Below are 19921 nucleotides of genomic sequence, written 5' to 3'. Positions count from 1 at the left end.
CATTATGCTACTTTATGCTGGCTTTAAAAATGAATAGTGATGTGATGCAATTAGAGAAGAGAGGTGAAAAGATGAAGCCATACTGGTAGAATAACATGATGCACTTCTGACTTTATGGAAGGGGTCGAAGATAAAGAATTGAATTGAAAGACATATCCCTTCATCGTGACATGTGCTTTATCTGTTCATTTTAATTTCGCACCATGAGGCCTGTTTTTACTTCAGACACTTGCATCGTAGAAAAAGCGTTTTTGTTATTAATAACAGTAACAATGTTCTTTTCAAGTGTCCCCCGTCATGTCAATGTGAGCCAGCTTACAGAAAAGCAGGACCCTTAAGCTGAAGCAGCTAAATGGCCTTCAGCCAGCAATACATCTTATAATTTGCATCTGTGCTTTTCCAACTGTGACATGTCAAAATGTCTTCTGAGAAAAGGAGCTATCCAAAAAAGAAACCAAGTCACCTTGATATTGAGATGAAAAAGATGAATTGGCAATGTAGTGTGGACTCCTGAGTGGGTGGTCCCTCTCCATCCGTGCCTCCATCTGCTGGCAACCTCCAGGAAGGGCCCCGCCTTCACTGTACTCCTTTCTGCACCATAGACCACCCTTAAACCGCTGACCCTGTGATGGCCTTTGGAAAAAATGGCTGGGCCCACACCTTCAACAACTAAAGCTACTGCACACCTAGCACACCTGGTGGCACATTTCTCAATTCCCCGGGCAGTTTCACAGTTGATGCTCCAGCGCATTTGGTGTGTCAGATTAGCTGAGCGTGTACCAATGAATTATGTGTATTATAGTCAAACTCTTTTGGCAATCCATGGATGCAACAATACAATTATATTTATAAAACAAAATTACAAATCTGTCAACCTCCACTGTCTGTCTTTGATGAGAGAACCTTTGTGCTATATTTTGATGCAACAGTCTGTGCAAGAACTATATCTAATACTACTATTGCTGATTACATGTGACTCTAATTGTGAGCACAAGTCTACATTGCTTAGTCACGACAAGCCATTGATTACCTGAGGAAGCCCACAGTAAAAAGAAGAGCACTTTTTCAAATGCGCTGTTGCTGTTGGCCACTGACGGTGCACTAAAGTAATTCCAAAATGAAAATGTGAGATGCTAAAGTCTGCCTATTTATTTACCCTTTATTGGTTCAAATGTAATGAAATGTCTAATGGCAACGGCTGAAACAGTGCAGGCATTGATCTGGCTGTGATTGAAGTGATGGTCAGTACTCCTGTGTTGCTTACATTGGACCCGGCCTCAGAGATTAAAATAATATAAGCACATAAGCCCTTGCTTGTTCCTCGCCTCTCCACCCATGCCTCCCTCTTTCTCCCGCTGCACGGCTCCCTCCCAACACTCCTTGTTTTCTCCAATTACCGCTTTCTGCATCAAGTGCAACGTGTTTTAAATAATTGCACTGAGAGTCTTCAGCTGCATGTTTGCTAAGTGGAGCACATTTAAGAAAGGGGACTTTTCTTGAGATACAGAGTTGTTATCATTACGATGTGATGATTGATCCTAATCCTGTCACTATGTTTCTCCGCTGGGAGCAAGCGAGACAGTTTTATGTACAGACTTATATTCCACTTTATGTGCTAACCCTCAAACCACTCCCCTTCACCCTTACCTTGCAGATGTTAAGTAAGGAGGTGGGTAACTTTGAGGGGGGTTGGGTTGAGTACAGAGAACCCTCTCAGATCTTTTACTGCCAGTAAGTGAAAAAAAAACATAAGAAAATAAATATATTCAGCAGAAAAGTTAAATAGAGCCAGTTCACTAAACTGAATCAGACTATCTGGACAGACATGAAAGCACAAATGTTTTCGGCTTCAATCTTGAGTTCTGTTTCAAATAATTATCTAACATGTATGCATCTAGTTTATGCCCCAACCAATAATTCACATACAAAGACGTTTTCAATTACAACATGGTGTTTTTATTATATATATGTTTAAAACACTGGTAGCTATATTAGTTATAAAGACACGATTAATTGGTTACATTGTCAGTAGTAAACTATACAATTATACTGTGGGCTGAGTCACTCTTTTTTTGTTGGCTAGCAACAATGCCTCTTTAGGAGTTTAGGTTAAATGCTTTCATGACTCTTTAACATTTTTTTTATTTAACCTTTATTTAACCAGATAAAAGCATTGAGATAAAATCTCATTTTCAATGCTGACCTGGCCAAGAGGTACATACAGAGAACATACAATGTTAAATGAAAAGGAGTTGTGTGTTTTACTGTCTGCAGCCATCTATCTTGTACTCCTCTGTAAAGCTATCCAACTCTGTGCAGGCAGATCTATATGCCGATTTTTTGCATGTGTCCTTCGAAGGCTTTCTTTCAACCCAAGTGTTTGACTCCAGCAGGTACTGCATCCTTTATGAGAGGGAGTGAACAGAATGAGAATCAATCATTGTTAAATTGTTCCTTTAATTTATATTATTGACTTGACTTACTTTCCGTTTGAGTCAGTTGTGGCGCCATCTTTGCCCATGATGAGATACTGTTTTCCCAAGTCCAATTGTCCTTTACAGTGTAACCTCTTAGCAAACACTCGGACAGAATTCTCGCTCACAAGGATATCTCCATCTGGTAGACAATTATCATAACATTTATGAACAGTGTTTCCACCATAAAAATGTAATAGTCAACGTTACAGCATCTACTTAAGCTTATGGTTACAGTTTACTCACGTGATCTGAGTATATCCGTTACATTCACTGTGTACAGCTCAAAGTTGCTCTTCATGGTAACATTTAAGACTTCAACGTTGTATGCTGGAATAAAACAAAGTGTGACTTTATATGAAAGTTTGTTTTCAGATATTTAAAGTTCAGGTTATATCATATTCATTACTGCAAATTGTCTTAGGTGCATTACTGACCGTAATCTACTACAGGAAAGAAGCACGCATGTTGTAAACGGACATATTTTGACATTCTTGGACGTCTTTGGAATGTATTTTGTATTTTATGACAGGGTCCTAAAGAAAAGAGGAACATGATGAAACTTTTATAATTATCACAACATTCATTTAGCTGTTAATCAGTATGGGTGTATGATAAGTGGCCTACTTTCTGCACATTGGCACACATCCTCTGAACACAGTTTGGAGATCATTGTGCTTCTTTTGGGGGCAGAGTAAAACACAGTACACCGTCTGTCTGCAAGTGAAGCACAAATAATTCATAAATTCCTGGTGAATTCAACAACGATTTCCCCTCTATCCTCGCAACAAATCTAATAAATAGCTTACTTGGTTCATAATAATCATAGAAGACAGCTGGAGCAGGCTGTAGAAGGCCAATTAGTACGGTCTGTGTAGCGTCAAAGCTAATGCATTCCTTTGATTCAAGGACCTAGAGTGAAAGAACAAATCTTTTAGTACTGGAAATGTCAAATGTGTGTATGTCAAAAGAGTTTACCTTACCTTATTGAAGTACAGCACCACTCTTCCATAGGTGGCCTCATAATGGGCTATGTATTTTTCAGGCAGAAGTGTCAGCTACAGGAGACAAGAATTACACTTTTTGATATGATACATCCATATACTGTACTTTGGCATGATTGACCGCTCTAAACACTACAATACAAAACGTTATAGTTGCTATGTAGAACAAGCCAGTCAGAGGTGCAAGTCATAACAGTGAATTAAAAATGCTTTGATACTACAGTTGAGAAGAAAATTGGCGCCATCATTACAAAATGTAAACAAATAACCCAAAATTCAAAACTGAATTTATCTGAGCTTGAAGTTGTAAAATGAGTTCTTTCAATATTGCAATCTTTAAAAAAAAGTGTTGATGTTTTGAGACGCTTCTTTTTTTTTTTTTTACGCTTATGCATTTGCTTGCCTAAAGGTAGATGAGAGACTGTTCTCATTCATAACATTCGTTTCGATGTCTCACTATGGGATGCGCCTCCCCGCGTATTCCTCATGCGTTCTTTTCAGTTACACATGCTGGCACGCAAACTGATACTATGGAGCTGCTGCCGTCTCCTTTCTCTGAGAGCAACGCACGTACCGGGGGTGATGAACCTCGGAGCGGATCTGTTGGCCAGAGGTGCACCACTATATGCAGATCCAGAGTGAGAGAGCATCGCCACACGCTGATCCTGATAGCTCCGCACTGGCCTGCAATGTATTGGCTGGCGGAGATATATCAGCTGCTGTGCGGGCAGCCGTGGCAGCTCCCGTTACGCAGGGACATACTGTCTCAGGCAGGGGGGACGATTTTTCACCCACACCCGGAACGCTTGGCACTATGGTATAATTTGAGTACAGGTGGGCTTCCTCAGAAGGTGATAAACATTATTCAGAGTGCAAGGGCTTCCTCCACCAGGTCTCTTTATGACTGTAAGTGGAGAGTGTTTGAGGAGTGGTGCCTCCAAGAGGGACACGTCTCTTTTCAATGTCCTGTCGGTGTGATTTTGTCATTTCTGCAGGACTTGATTGATAAACACAGAGCTTTCTCTACGATTAAAGTGTACCTGGCTGCTATTGCTGCATGCCATGTTGGTTTTGAGGGAAAGACGGCTAGCCAACATCCCTTGGTCTGCCGTTTTATGAAAGGGGCTCGCAGGCTCCTCCCTGTTTCCAGGTCACTGGTGCCCCCATGGGACTTGGCAGTGGTTTTAGATGGGCTCACTCGACCTCCATTTGAACCCTGGAAGAAGTTGACATGAAACACCTGTCACTGAAGACAGTGTTGTTGCTGGCTCTCGCATTCGCCAAGCGAGTCAGTGACATTCATGCGCTCTCTGTACATCCGTCATGCACTCAGTTTGCCCTGGGGCAAGCAAGAGTGTTGCTGAAGCCTAACCCTGCTTTTGTGTCCAAAGTGGTTGGCTCATGCACCCCCATTGACCTTGCGGCATTTTCTTCACCGTTATGTTCTTCTGAAGAACAGCGGTCAAATTTGCTGTGTCCAGTTCGTGCCTTGCGCATCTATATGGACAGGTCTAAAGAGTTTCGATGCAGTGACCAACTCTTTGTATCCTGGGCTAACCCTCATAAGGGCAAGCGATAGCTCTGGCTTACACGAGTCGGGGTTTGCAGGCACCAACGGGCCTGCATGCTCATTCTACTCGTGGCCTGGCTACGTCCTGGGCTTTGTTTAAGGGTGTTTCCATCCAGGACATTTGTGCAGCAGCAAGCTGGTCTTCACCGCTCACTTTTGTCCGTTTTTACAGATTGGATGTCTCTGCTTCAAGCGTGGCCTATGCAGTGCTGGGCTCAGGGTCCGCGTTGGGACAGAGTTCTACCTGTTGAGTACTGGTGATTTTAGAGATAAGCATGTCTAGCAATACGGGAGTCTCAATATCCCATAGTGAGACATCGAAATGAATGTTATGAATGAGAACTATACTGTAGGTTACTAGCGTAACCCCGGTTCTCAGAGTAACATGAGTGAGATGTCTCACCAGACAGCCCTTCTTGCTGAGGCGAAGCGAGAAGAGGTGCTTATTTTGAATGGCGCTGCATCGTAGCGCAAGCTACTTAAAGGGTGGGTGGATTCCCTGACGTAGTCGTCAAGATCACCAGCCAATCAGGATTGGCGTAATGAGATTGATGCTTCTGAGGCATACGCAGGGAGGCGCATCCCATAGTGAGACATCTCACTCATGTTACTCGAACCGGGGTTATGCTAGTAACCTATAGGTACGTTTCTCATTTATTTCAGCAAAATATGAAGACTAATTAAGTTTAGAACAAACCCTGGAAACTGGGGGAACCGTTAACAAAACATAGTTAACTAAATCTGTCTATTATAACCTCTAACACACTCAAAACAAATATGTATTTATTAACATAAAACGCATCAGATTACATTTTACAGGGCTTAATGTGCCAGACTCATTCAAGAACAGGTATTTTTCTTGAGTTGCTGCTGTTTGCTAGATTACAAATCACAGTTGCCTGTCAAATATGTTTGTTCATAGTCATGTACCTTCAACTTTTTTTCAAAACCAAAATATTTTCTTACATAGTTTCTAAGCTTTTTCAACTTTCAAACCCCTTAGCTTGTCTATTGAATGAAGGAATGCATGAATGAAAATGAAAAGAAGCTCCTCCCACTGCCCTGAGGATGTTAATGATGAAGAGGAGGTAGAGAGTGGTACTGACCCTATCCAGGTCCTGAGTTTCAACCTGAAATCCACTCAGCAGTGTGATGTCAGCAATAGCCATTCCTGTGAGATTGCGGTCTAGGCTATGACTACACACAGGAAAACAATGAAAAATACAGACAAAGCTTTTTTTCCTTCAAAACTCACCGTCTAATGTTATTTATTTAAGATCACATCTGTACTGGTGTCAACTAACCTGACACACACATGGTAGGTGACAGTATTTTCTGATTGGAGGTTGTTATCAAGATCTCTTCTGTTTCTGGTGCGAGCATCAAACCACTCAATTGCTGATCGTGCCACTCGCACCTCCTTCTCCTTGTTGACAGAGTAGTCCTCATAGTAGTCATAGTTTTCTATGATCTTAGCTGAGGAAACCAAGGTTATTGTAACTGTAGGTTTTGTCTTCAATGCATGTGGCTGTGACTTATAATAAAAGCTCACCTGTGTACTTCACTTTGCCCTCTACTCTGACGCTGATAGACACTTTGTCACAATGGTCCTTGGAGTCCAGTAGATGGTAAGCCTTTACAATCTGCAGAAGACATTTGTGATTTATGTTATATTATGGATTAGTATTTATATATCATATTGGAGACATTTGTCAAACTTACTTTCAACTTGGTTTCGCCATTTCCTGTCAATTTCACAATAATGTTGTTCCCTGCTAATTTCTGGGACAAAAGACACAAGAATGAGATTTAGTTTGTGTGTGTGTGTGTATGCACTGTAAGTGTTCTGTTGATAATGCCCTGATACCTTAAGGTCTGTTTCCACTCTCTCCTTCTTATTTTTCAGTGTAAGCTTTGCAATGTCTCTCTTTCCTGGGACTGTGAACTCTGCTATGAGATTTGCTTCAGGACTGGTGGTCCTCTTTAGCTCGTATTCCGCAAAGGCTTCCATTGTCATGACGGTATCCTGAGGGTGGAAATAAAAAGTTTAACATCTCAACTATGATTGTTTATCTGGTAAATCTAAAACGGGGATTATTGATAATCACCTGTGATGATCCTTGGCCACCAAAATAGTTTTCCTGGGTGGTTAACCAGCACGCAGTTTTGTCTGCGATCTCGGTTTGCCCCAGTTCCACTGCAGCCAGTAAGGTGTAAGCTGCAGTCTCTACTGTGATGGCATCTGGCCTCTGTTTCTGTGGGCTGGCATTAGCTGTCCGCTGATTACAGCCATTCTCCACTGATATATAAAAAATAGACAATACGTTTAAATATCTAAACAATATCCAAGACAGGTATGTTTGCCTGTAGGATTGGGATATGTGTAAATATATTAGATAACATACATTGATCAACTTGCAATCATTCTGCCACCATAAAAACATTCTCTTCAATACGTATCTCTGGGTGTCTTAGGTTTGCTGTAATTCAATCAGAGGGACTGCTTTTTTCTACCTTCAGTAGCCAGTTTTTGAAGTATTCTCAAGGCAGATGAATGATCTGTTTCCTGTGGCATGCAAACTGCAAGGCAGTAGGCTGTAATGGCAACAGCGTAGGGATGCTGAAGCTCCTCCAGGTGTGACAGGAGATATGTTTTAGATCTTGAAATACTTGCTTCCTGGTAGAAAGTAACATAAAGGAGTCATGTTTTTACAACTATTCGTCACAAATCATTCACTGACTAAAGTGTATCGAAATACATCAAATATTAAAACATGACAATTCTGCTGACAGTAGCATGGCTCTGTATATGTGTAGGGTTTATTACCTTTGTGACAATCTTATTTTAGCATGTTGGATTGCAAAATTCGCTTTCACTGTATGTGGTAGGCTTAACCAGCATTAGGTGAACTTGTTTGGCACGGGCTTGTATGTAACAGACCTTAAATTAAATGTATACATATATTTTAAGTCCCAAACACTGACTTTTACTTCATGGTTGAGCCATAGCAGGTATCAGGTATCCAACATCGTTAAGATTTGTCTGGAACTTGTTATTATTTCTACAAAATGTTGTGCCAATCACTCTGGTAGATTTCGATGTGAATGTGAAAACTTTCACCTACCAATGAAGCTAGAGGAAAAGTAAAAGCATTAAAGTGCAATGTTGTCAAGATATATCAAGATATATATATGTTTCGAGTCGATGTATTATCTCACCACATTATTTCTTAATTCACTATCTAGGAATTGAAGAGACCGGTACAGTGCAAGATTAATGGAAGCCGTCATGGATGCTTTTTTGTCTTGGTTTACCTACATTGAACACAGAGACAATATTGCATTCAAATCACTGCAACCTATATCTTATATTGTTCTAATATAACATATGCATCTCCTAACATTTATTTATAATAAGTTACCAGAACTCCATTGTGTAGCACTGGATATCGGTCATGGTATGACCCATCTGTGTTCTGTACTGAGAGCAAGTATCTGACTGAATGCCGGATATCTTCTTCTGGCACAACCCTAGCCTTCCTGCCCTGCTCTCCAAAAGCCACGGTCTGACGCTGCCCCACCAGCGATAACACTTTCACTACATAGGCAGTCAACCTGTGGAAAAGAGAAAGAAAAACAAAGGGGAAATATGGATCACAAATGCTGATTTACAATATTGTAGCTAATATTTGTTAATATTTGAAATATTGGAAGTAACTACCTTATGTCAAGAACAATTCAGGCAGCATAAAACATACTCACCAATTACTAGGTTTCTCTTTACTCCATGGATTATAAGATCCATCTGGTTGCTTGCCACCTAAAACCCTGGCATAACCTGACAAAGAAAGTTTATACTTTGTTAAAAAACGAAATGTCTTGAGATTTGTGAAAAACCCGCAGAGGGAGCAACCTTTATAACGTACCACAATACTAGTGTGACAGAAACCATTAAACAAAGACAAAGGGGTAATTTTTTATTCCCACTTTAACTGAGTTAAGTTACCAACTAGTACCAATTTGAAATTCTAAATTTTAAAATGATTACAGTGAACAACGAGGACATCGCTATTTTTATTGGATTCTTTCTCTATTTTATATGAATATTGTTATTAAAACTTAGCAGACAAACACATGCATTTAAAATAAGCTCTTGATGTGTTCTTACCTTTCTCAATTTTATCAAGAGCATCATCTCTGGTACCAGCAGGCAGGTCAAACCATTGCTGACTCAGGTCCAGGTAGCGGAGGGCTGAAGCTGTAGGGGCCAGTATGGACATTGTCTGTTCTACACATCCTGTAGGCATTTCGATCAGTTTGGAAACCTTTTGAGGAGAAAGAAGGTTCTCTGCGTGTGAACTGCCAAATCCATCCCCTGTAGGATGAGAACATTGAAAGGATAAGACACTTTTATTTACAAAGGTCTGTGGTATGATCTCAGTTTGTTTTTGTTAGTACATACCTTCGGCTGAAATGAAAATATTGGAAAGGGAGTCTGGCACTACGTCATCTGGTAAAGTTCCGTCAATAGTGAAAGTCTTTGAGCTCTTCCCTAATAAGATACAGAGAAATAGATTTATTGAACCAAATGTACGTGTAAATTATTTTGAAGACAGAAATATTGGCAACTGTGAAGCAGGCATTAATAAGAAAAACAGCCAAAACTTACCATCTAATTTTAGCACATGGGTTTCTTCTACTCTCTTTTCTAGTCCTTCTGTCTACAACATGAGAAAAATATTGAGCTGGTTATTCTGTGTCCCTTGCTTTACATATTAATATATGCAAGTGGAAGAAGCATATTGGTATAAGCTAACATCACAATGCTCATATTATGTTAATTAATTACTTTGTTAATATCCTCAAGCATTATACATTTTTTAAGGGATACAATACTTTCTGCATTATCACAGACATTTTAATTAACTAACTATTAACAACACTTTTATAAAACTTGCTGACCTTTTAATACGCATAAAAAACTGTCAGCAGTACTTATTAACAAGTTGAAAAGTTATAACATAATGCTTATGTCACATATGGATGGTCAATAAAGGCGATTAATTTGTACATATTCATATTTTCCATATTTAATTTGTCAGGCAGGCCGCTATTATAAAATAATTTTGCATTGAGATCAAATCATGTCTTTTTCACTCACAAACACATTCAAAGTCTTCTCAATGGCATCTATTCCCATCTCATTCCCTATATCATAGAGACGGATTTTGATGGGTATCGAGCCCGTTACCATGGGGACAGCAGAGAAGGAGACAAACTGAGAGGACTGCGGCTCCACAGTAATGTTGACAAAAGCTGTCGTGGTGGCTGAGCCGGGCGAGCAAAGCCCCTCCGTTTGTTCCATGTGAACAGCCAACTATAACAATGCATGAATCCACAGAGAAAAATACATTATGAATTGAATTTGTATAGTGGGAGGGGGGGGGTTAATGTAAATGTAATGTTAATCATACCTGTAGTTTATCATCGCCATAATTGTAGATAACAGGTGAAATGGATAGTTGCTCATATTTCTTCACAGAGTAAGGCATTCTCAGAGACACAAATACGCTCTTGAATGCTCTGACCTCAGACGGCTTGACTACACAGAAACCTGGATGAAACAGAGTTATTAATGAGAAGCTACTCGGTCAAGTATTCCAGATGTATTTCTGAAGTGGGATGAAGCTACTATTACCTGTGGCTGCTGATAAAGTGACCACCTGAATCTCCCACGTGGTGATGGAATCAGGGAGAGCCAAATTATAGCTAAGGGTTTTCAATAAGATCAATTAAAGAGTGCTGCCTTACTAAAATGCATCGGAAAAATGCTTTGTCTATATTTGATTCATTAGACATTACGTAATGCATTCAATCAGATTCAATGACACTGATTGTTGAAAAATGCTAACATATTTAAATTGACACACACAGTAACAAATACAAAGAATATAAACAGAACTAAAATAAACATTGATTGAACTATGAAGTATTAACTTGCATAACAAGCCACTTTAGGAATGTAATTCAACATTTAGCATACAAAGGGTCTGTCCCCCTCTTACCTTCCTTTTCCATTTACTTCAAATTCTGTGAATGCAAAGCTTGGGGGGAAAAATCGTCGAATGTACTGAGCAGTGGTGTCCAAAAAGAACTCTTCAATGTCCTCTGTGCTGGTAGCTGAAAAACAGACAAATTAAAGGTTTGCCACAGTTATGAAATGCCAATTTTGTATTTGTGTAAGTATTTAATGTCCACATGAAAATATTATCTCACTCCTGCCAAGTTCATCCTGGGCCTCCTCTATCATCTTTTTGTTTCTCAGACGCTCTCCTTCAAGGCAGCATTTAAAAAAGGCTTCTGCACAACCAGGTTTGGCTTCCACCAGATTGATTCTCTTCACTCTTTCCAGACATGTGCGTCTCATAGGGATAAGAGAAAACCCTTGAACACAACATTCTTGAAACTCTTCATTGGAAAAGTTTGATTCTGAAATGTATGATAACACAAAAGGAAAACAAATTCAAACATGTTCTTACTAGAATCACATTACATTATCTCAGACCTGAGTAGTAATGCCAGCATGTTTTCTTACTTAAGGACATCATTTCCTGTTGAAGGTCCACAGAGCGCCTTTGTCTTGCAGCTTGTGAGTTGCAGGTAAGACCTGGAAAGTGATAACACACTGCTGAATGGATTTTGGATTTAAGTGTCCCTTAAAGGTCTCCTATTATAGTATTTTTCATCAATATATTATAGGTCTCAGATATATACAAATATGTCTCTGAAGTGTTTGGCTCCAAACACCAAACAGATCATGCATTGTAGCATCCCATAATCCCCTCTGTTTCAGCCCTGTTTCAAAAGTGCTGATTCTCTGTCTGTTACTTTAGATGAAAATAAGGAGCCACTCCCCACGCCCCTCTGAGAGATATTTGATTAAAAAGAACACAATGGTGCTCTAGGAGGAGATTCAGGTGATAAGGTGGGGGGGTGGTGTTATCTTCGTTGGTGATTGGCTAATGGTTACACAAGCCAAAAAAATCGTTATGACATAAAGTGGCCAAAATCTGATCAGCTCATTTTCAGACAGGTTTTTATATAAATGGATCCGGACAAAAAGTGAGAGAATTTTTTTCCCTGAAACTTTGAGAATCTCTTTACACAGAGGGGAAACATGTTTATGTATAAAATACATGAACAAGTAGATGTTTGCATAATAGGTGACCTTTAAAATATGTGTGTGTTAATTTAATGTTAGTAAACCTGAAACCGTCTTTATTACATCTTGACAGGAATCATTTAAAAAAGGTAAGATGAAGAAATAAAGTAATTTCTCATACCTTTTTTCCATTTTGAATCTGACTGAGAGAAAAAAGACAGTCCAGCATCAGTTAGTACAGATCCAGGGTTAGCTCCTCCACCGTATGTGCAACCAAGATCAGAGGACTGCATGGACGAAAACACCTGAAAGGTAGAACATGAGCTTGGATTTACTGTGCTATAATAATGGGATAAATGCAATAACCTCAGTGTGTTGGTAGAGATATTATGGGTGAAGTGTTACCTGTTTGGCTGTGAGTTTATTATCTGCATTAAGACCGTAGAAGGCTTTATCCACAGCCAGCAACGCCACTTTGGCTCTCTGACCATGCAAATCAAATTCTAGCACAGACTGTTTTCCGGGTTTGAACGGTCCTTTTGTTTCTACCTAAATTAAAGTACAATTTTACAGAAGTTGTTAAAAGCCACTGTCCAAAGAAAAAGTTAATTCAATTATTAAATGAACACCATTGAAGTAAAAACATGTCAACATAAAAACACCCTAATAACACCCACCACAGCTAGTTACTTTCAATCTAATGCTGATTTCCTTTAGTCTTTATAAAGTCCAACAACTGTCCTACTTCTACTCAACTGACCCCATCGGAGGTAAACGTGTGTTTATCTACTGCCTCACTCTGCTCAGACAGCACTCTTATCTGTTCTGTTTACTCACCTTGGCCTTTATCTGACATTCATCCATGACATCTACCCACACTGAGTCCGCAATGATGTCATCATTCTGGTTGTAGTAGTAGCCAATCAGACGGAAGGATGGCACCATATCAGATGTTATCTGAAGGTTTTTTCCAACTGAAGTACCAAGGCTTACAGAACCCTGCTTTATTAGGATCCCACGGCTAAAAACCTACATGTAGTCAACAAATACATGTTAGATATAAAAAACAGTTTATTCTCTCTATCAAAGAAAACAGGTTTCCTTAATTAATTTGATATGCCTCACCATATAGTATATCAACCCTTGTGTTGGGGCATTGATGGTGTTGTAGTTAACAGTTAGTGTCTCGCCTACAGAATACATCCTGTGGGTAATACTCAGGTAAAGGAAGCAATTACTCGGAGAAGAAGCTTTCTGGATTACTTTCTCCTTCTGAAGGCCATCTGCTGACACCTGATGAAGCAAGAGTATACACAGTGTATCTTAACAACAGGAAATCAAGTAGTTTATTCATTTCATTTCTTTAGGGATACTAACCTTAACTGTAATCGGAACCTCATTTTGAATGTTAAAGACATGATACACTGCCCCCTCCTGGTCAGTGGTGCCGTGCCAAGGTTCCTCTGGTTTTACTTCCATCTTTACTGGCAAACCAGCTGCTGGGGATCCATCTGGGTGACGCACAACTGCCTATAATAACAACAAACTGGATTAACCTTACAGACTTTGCATACATAGCTGTGTACTCATTTGTGAGTTTCATACATACCACTACATCTAGCGGGTATCCAGGAAGGAAATATGTGCGAGTTCGAGAGAGATCCACGGTGTATTTGTGGGAGATGATAGGAAGGTACACCTCTGTCTCTTGAATTTCACCACCTGGGCAATAAAAGGCAGAAATCAGATGCATTGAGCAATCACAAAACTATATCTTCTATGTATACCTCTCACTTACAAAATGGATATTTTACACTTTGTTAAATGTATTCCCTTTTTACACCCTATGGTTGCCTACTTAATTATGTGTATATAGTGTGACACAGTGTTCTTTACTTTGGATGTTGGTGACAAATACTCCCAAGTAGATCTGGGCTCCACGCTGCTGTAGTTCGGAGATACTTTTATTCTGCTGAATTTGGAGTTGGTTGCGTAATTCTGCTATCTGGAGAGTAGCTGATGCAGTTCCATCCTGGACCTGTAAGGAATGACATCAATTGTTGATTTTAAGTACTGTAAAGTTTAAGAAATGCAATATGTTGCCAGATTATCTGATCTCAAAATGAGCTGGATTATACATTTTGGATAAATATATTTTTCCTCACCGAACCAGTCAACTCCAGTCTCCTGATAAAGACAGGTTTCATTTTTTCACCATGAGTTGTCTCTTTTTCTACCACACCAAATTGGCAGTGGTAAGCCCCTTTAACTTTCTCGCCATGTGAATATCTATAGAGAGAAAATCATTGTAGAATTGTAGCAGATGAAGTTGAGACAAAAAAAGGTATACAACTAACACATTGGGGGACATGCACCCTTAATACTTTAAAGCACATGTGTCAAACTCAAGGCCCGGGGGCCAAATTAGGCCCTTGGTGGATTTAATTTCGGCCCGCAGGATAATTTTGTATTACTATTAGATCTGGATTTTTTATTTTGGCCCACTGTGTATTTGAGTTTGACACCCCTGCTAAAGGAATCAGCCTATATCATAAAATAATATGTACTAATACATTCTATGTGTAATATAAAATGCTAAATACTTCATAGAGCGATTCCTCTGCTGTGTACTTCAACTTTTTTCTTTAGTTTTTCGGCATAGTGGACACAATGTATTGCTGTATAAACAAGAACACTTGGCAGTAAAGAACGTTTAAATGAATCAACACTTACCTGGCTAAGATGGTGAAGTTAAACTCTACAGCATTTAACAAAATATAGCGCTGTTCCATTGCAATGTTCACCTCAAAACTTGGTAAAACTAGGATAGGATCGAAAAACAACGTTTTAAAGGGGGACAACATATTTAAAATACTTAAGAAACAACAAACTTAAACCAAATAAACTCACCGAATTTTTTGACTTTGAACTCTCTGGAAACAGCGTTTTTCTCGTCATTTTCATAGTGTGCTGTAATCTTCCATGTGCCCATTCTTTGTAAACAAAATATGCATTTGTTATTAGGGTGTCAAATGTGCTTGTATTGTCATGCTAGAGGCTGTTTATTGTTCATTTGTTTCATCATACTTTGAGACATCTGGTATGGGAAAATTGCCTTTTAGTATTCCTCCCTTTGCAGACCGTAGGGACCTCATTACTTTGTTCCCAGCAGCATTCTGTAAAGAAATAATAAGTGTCAGCCAAAAAAATTCACCAATTAAAATAATGTATGCATTATTTCTTAAGTAAGTATGTGTCACTCACAATAACTGATATATAGATCACGTCCTCACTAGGCCTATACGTGTGGTCAAGAGTGAATATCCTGTAATTCACTTGAAGACATAATATGGAAAAAGACAGGTTTTACAAACCATAATTATTCATTCTGTTGAGTTGATATTATTTTCTTTCCTTTCACCTTGTCGTGTTGGGTTGTAAATTGGCTGATCAGTCTGAATGAAGATATTTCCTCTCCGTTTTGATACCAGGACCTTTGTTGACTTCCTGCCACTGAAGGCGGGGCTCTCTGCCACCAGTGTGAGGTACCACAATGCCTTAGGTTCTTCCAACTTTGCTACAAAGTCTTTTATCTGTACAAATCCAAATTATAAGTTTGGTTAATGACCTATAAGTGCTGTCAAAATTATTTTCATTTTGAAAAGTGTCTCATACCTTGAGCTCAACTGTTTGGATCTTATGTTCCTCAGTACAAGTAGTAGTTATTTTTTCAGACAAAAGTCCCCCAGTCTCAAACTCCAGGTAGAGAGTAACAGGAATGTTAAAATGAGACTTTCCCATCTGGACAAACACTTTCTCATTAACACCCACATGAAAAACTCCGGGGGCTGAGATGAAGAATCTACACAAAAGGTGAAAAAAGCACTGTTGGCACCTTTATTGCTATCATTTGCATTGCTTGACCTATATACCCTTAGAGAAATGTGTGCAACGCCGCATATTTTATATACTCTAACAATATGACAAAATCTCATAATAATCATTAACAATATATTATGTTGAAAACATTCATTATTAGATGATGTGTAAAAACATAAAATATATATGTATACTGTATTTATTTAAATCCCTTTTTCATCAAACAAAAAAAGGTTCCCATTACATGACATAATATATAATCATGCAGCTATTTCTACATTTACCCATTGTCCGTTGAAGCAGCTGGTTCCACAGTCAAGATCAGAAACAGTATTGAGAAGATGTAGCGCTCCATGGTGCAGCTCCTAGGTCTTTGCCTGCTCTGACACAGGCTTTTGATGAACTGAAGTTTTGATATTGATCCATCCCTTTATTTCCCAATCGTTGGACTTCGCAAAGCCCTCCCTCTTTTTTTCCTTTTTAGATAACTTTGTTTCATTTCTCAAAATGAAGCCACATGTTGCATGTTCTAACTGGCTATACACAAATTGAGAAAATCATCATACTGTCAGAAATACTATGTATACTCTATTGTACAGATGTGTTATATTCTCATAGTGTTTATATTAAAATGTCAGGCTACAACATGATTGTTTTTTTATTACTTGGCATGCAGCATGGAAAGTGTTAGTTTCTGTTTCACAATGTGTACCCAAACTCTCACTGGCAAGTCAGCCAGATTTCCCGAAAATCATGTGATTTACAAGAAATCGAGTTTGTTCTCTTACGGTAGGGAATAGAGTGAGGGCTGTTTACTGATTCAGGAATGATTTAGAGGAAAGAGAAGTGTTGCTAAAGTTTCTGTAAACTCCATAAATATCAACATTTCTTCATGTTAATGGTTCATTCTCAAATATATCTCATCAATAGTTGCTAAAGCTTCTTAATCTACACATAATACTTGTCTTGCAGTTAACTTGACTTAACTCAACAAAAGAAAGAAACACACACTGAGACCGGTTCAGAAACTTTATTTTTTTCTACATAAACAGCTTCATATAAGATGCAATACAAAAAAATCATATTTCTTCTCAAGTATAGCAGGAAACATGTACATTTGATTATATTTACATTCAACATAAACCAGAAATGCAAGTGAAAGCGTCAGATTTTCACATTTATTTATTTGATTGATGTTTCACTTTATACTCTTGTAAATGTAAACACCTATAAACATCCATGTTGAGGTTTTTGTAAGAAATTAGCACCAACATTGTTATCAGAACTACATGCTTCAGATGACCAATCCCTGGTAATTTGCCTGAGGTTTTAGGCTTGCAGTGATCTACTACTTTATTGCACATACAGCATGTTTGTTTAAGGAGATTTAGTGATTCATTTCTATTTTAATATTGTCAATATGCAATTAATAGTCTATATCGTTTTTGACTTACTTCATGGTATTCTTTAATAACATGAATTGCATTTTTACGTTTTAGATTTTAAAAAGACATAGCTGTAACATCAACATCAAGCTTATAAAAAGTTTTAAAATAAAATATTTTATAGATAAAATATATACATTTGTTACACATATATACACTGTGTATAATACACACAGTTTTACAAATAAGAACAGGGGTGTGTTATGGCCCTGAGTAATCCAAAGACCCATTTGGCACACACTCTCGGCCTCCATTCACCATGTGGCCCGTTACCAGATCATCTCTTCAACCATTGATGATCGGATTTTCCCCAAATAGCAAGATACATTGTTCTTTTAAAATGTTTCTTTTCAGCAAACAACTGATCCACAAACCAAGGTCACTTGTTTCTTCAATATAATAAGATATTCACACACGAAACAAACAGAACTTTACAATAAAAAATTCAAATATGCTCGTCCAATGATGCAGTCTCCTCCTTCAACAGGGAACTCAGGAAATTAAAAAAGTCAAAGTCCAGGATCTGGAAGCTTTAGATTAATTCGGAGAACTGATTTAGAATTTCAATACCTGCATTTTAAAGGCATAAAGTCACATTTGTTAATTATCCAAACTTTTTTTATTATATTTTGAAAATGTTCCATAAATATGTAATTTCAATCAAACTAAACCAATAGTTTAAAACCAGTAGGGGCGATGAAATGATTTATTTTCCGTAATTATAAAAAAATGAAAGGCCTGCACACAGCTAAATGACATTAAATGAATTCCCATGTAGTTCTCTGTGTTATTCCAGCAAGAAGATGAAGTAAATGAGAGTCTGAGGCAAGATGTCCATGCACAACTCCTGGATATGGAGAATCAGCACAAGAATTGCGTTTGGACAATCAACGCCAGACTCCCTGTCAAACTTGGTATGAATAGCTGCATTGGTTTAAAAGAAGTGTATGAGATGAATAAATAAAAACAAGCGCAGAAATATCTATCATCAAATGGGCTGACAATTTTAAATAAATAAATGAACCGTCAAAAGAAAAACAGGCCACTCTCAGAAATGTCATCAGAGAGGTTTTTAAAAGGAATTCAATGTAAAGATTAAATGTAATCCATGTTCCAAAGGTTTTTAACCAGTAGCACTATATTATTACACAAAATGTACACATTGATTATTTAGAAATGTACTATTTCTTATCTATACCCTGGCATATTTTTAAATTAACTTGTACTAACTAACTTGTTAAAAGGTACATTATTGTAATAATGTACTTACATGCCCCAGCAATTTCAATAATACAGTGATAATATTCCAAGAGAAGCATCTATTAATGTTATTAAATATAAAAGTCTATCTTAACTTTTTTTTCAATATTGTTAGGTCCTCTGTCCTCTGCGTCCGTCCTCCTCCGCTGCTTGTTCAGTTTGCCTGTCCCGCTCTCGATGCCTTCGCCTCTATCCATCTCATTTCATGCAGGAGTGGGGTTACCTAAGAGACCCGGGCACAATGGAGAAAATCTCTATTCTACAATTAACTGTGAAAGTGACAGAAGGAAAAGAAGGGAGGGATCCACGGAGGGGTGCGCGCTCAGAGAAGAAAAGAAAAGAGGGAAGGACACAAGTGCCCATGGCAGGTAGAGGAACATAGTCAAAAACGTATATTTGCACTAATGTTTAAAGTTTCATCTTAAAAAATAAACAATACACCCGGAGGAATAAATACCTGTAATGACCGCATTTAGATAGAAAAACTATTGTTGAACGTTTGGACCCTCAGAAAGCAGCATTTAGTTACTGCATTTACACTTGTGATTTATTTAACATATTTTGTATTGCATTGAGTCAGGCTAAGGATTTTGATGATAAAATGACATGTACATTAAATGATATATTTGTTGTCCAATATTGTAAATATTCTTCACAGACACTCTTAATAAATATATACATTTTAGGGTTGTAGCACCTCATACTTGAATTAGGATTAGGCCAAATTAGGTTGCATTACACTGATCCCAGTGAAAGTGAATTATGCCTATCACCATAATCTCTAAAAATGCAGAGGGAGTGACCACTGGGTCTCCATGGCGAGATGTACACAAAAGGGTGTGGCGTGGGAATGTCCTCAGAGGTCAGGAGTGAGGGTGAAAGGGTCAGAGGTCAGAGCCAGCTGGACAGCACACAAGAGGAGATGAGGGTGAGAAAAGGGGGTGAGGGGGGAGTCCAGAGACTCACTGACTGGACCCAATGGGACATTAACATTGAACTGATGGGAGGCTCACTGACCAAGGCCTATTCTGTGAGAAACTAAGCTATGACACACTCATGTGTAATGGTCCGTGGTAATTGACAAGTGACAAGACCCTTGTTGTGGATGCAAAAGCACTTATAAAAAT

At 38.5% G+C, this 19921-nt stretch overlaps 1 protein-coding gene across 1 annotated transcript; it reads right to left on the bottom strand.

The window, feature by feature from the left end:
- Positions 1-1933: 1933 nt before the first annotated feature.
- Positions 1934-16489, bottom strand: c4b (complement 4B (Chido blood group)). The gene is made up of 41 exons (XM_034127691.1): positions 16374-16489; positions 15886-16072; positions 15632-15803; positions 15475-15545; positions 15298-15386; positions 15121-15203; positions 14944-15031; positions 14376-14499; positions 14107-14248; positions 13820-13932; positions 13588-13740; positions 13336-13503; positions 13048-13239; positions 12616-12759; positions 12392-12515; positions 11644-11715; positions 11325-11537; positions 11114-11228; positions 10747-10817; positions 10523-10662; positions 10210-10425; positions 9718-9769; positions 9511-9600; positions 9217-9423; positions 8811-8886; positions 8471-8663; positions 8268-8363; positions 7563-7725; positions 7157-7347; positions 6916-7074; positions 6771-6830; positions 6601-6691; positions 6353-6524; positions 6155-6245; positions 3458-3532; positions 3284-3386; positions 3102-3191; positions 2912-3010; positions 2721-2804; positions 2484-2616; positions 1934-2403 (listed from the first exon to the last, which is right to left on the bottom strand). The coding sequence occupies exons 1-41, from the start codon at positions 16442-16444 to the stop codon at positions 2262-2264; spliced, it is 5115 nt and encodes a 1704-aa protein (XP_033983582.1). The 5' UTR covers positions 16445-16489; the 3' UTR covers positions 1934-2261.
- Between the last annotated feature and the right edge of the window lie 3432 nt (positions 16490-19921).

This window comes from Trematomus bernacchii, unplaced genomic scaffold (assembly GCF_902827165.1).
Source record: "Trematomus bernacchii unplaced genomic scaffold, fTreBer1.1, whole genome shotgun sequence".
Classification (NCBI taxonomy): domain Eukaryota; kingdom Metazoa; phylum Chordata; class Actinopteri; order Perciformes; family Nototheniidae; genus Trematomus; species Trematomus bernacchii.
Note: the sequence above shows the minus strand (reverse complement) of the source record. Positions and strands in the feature narration are given on the sequence as shown.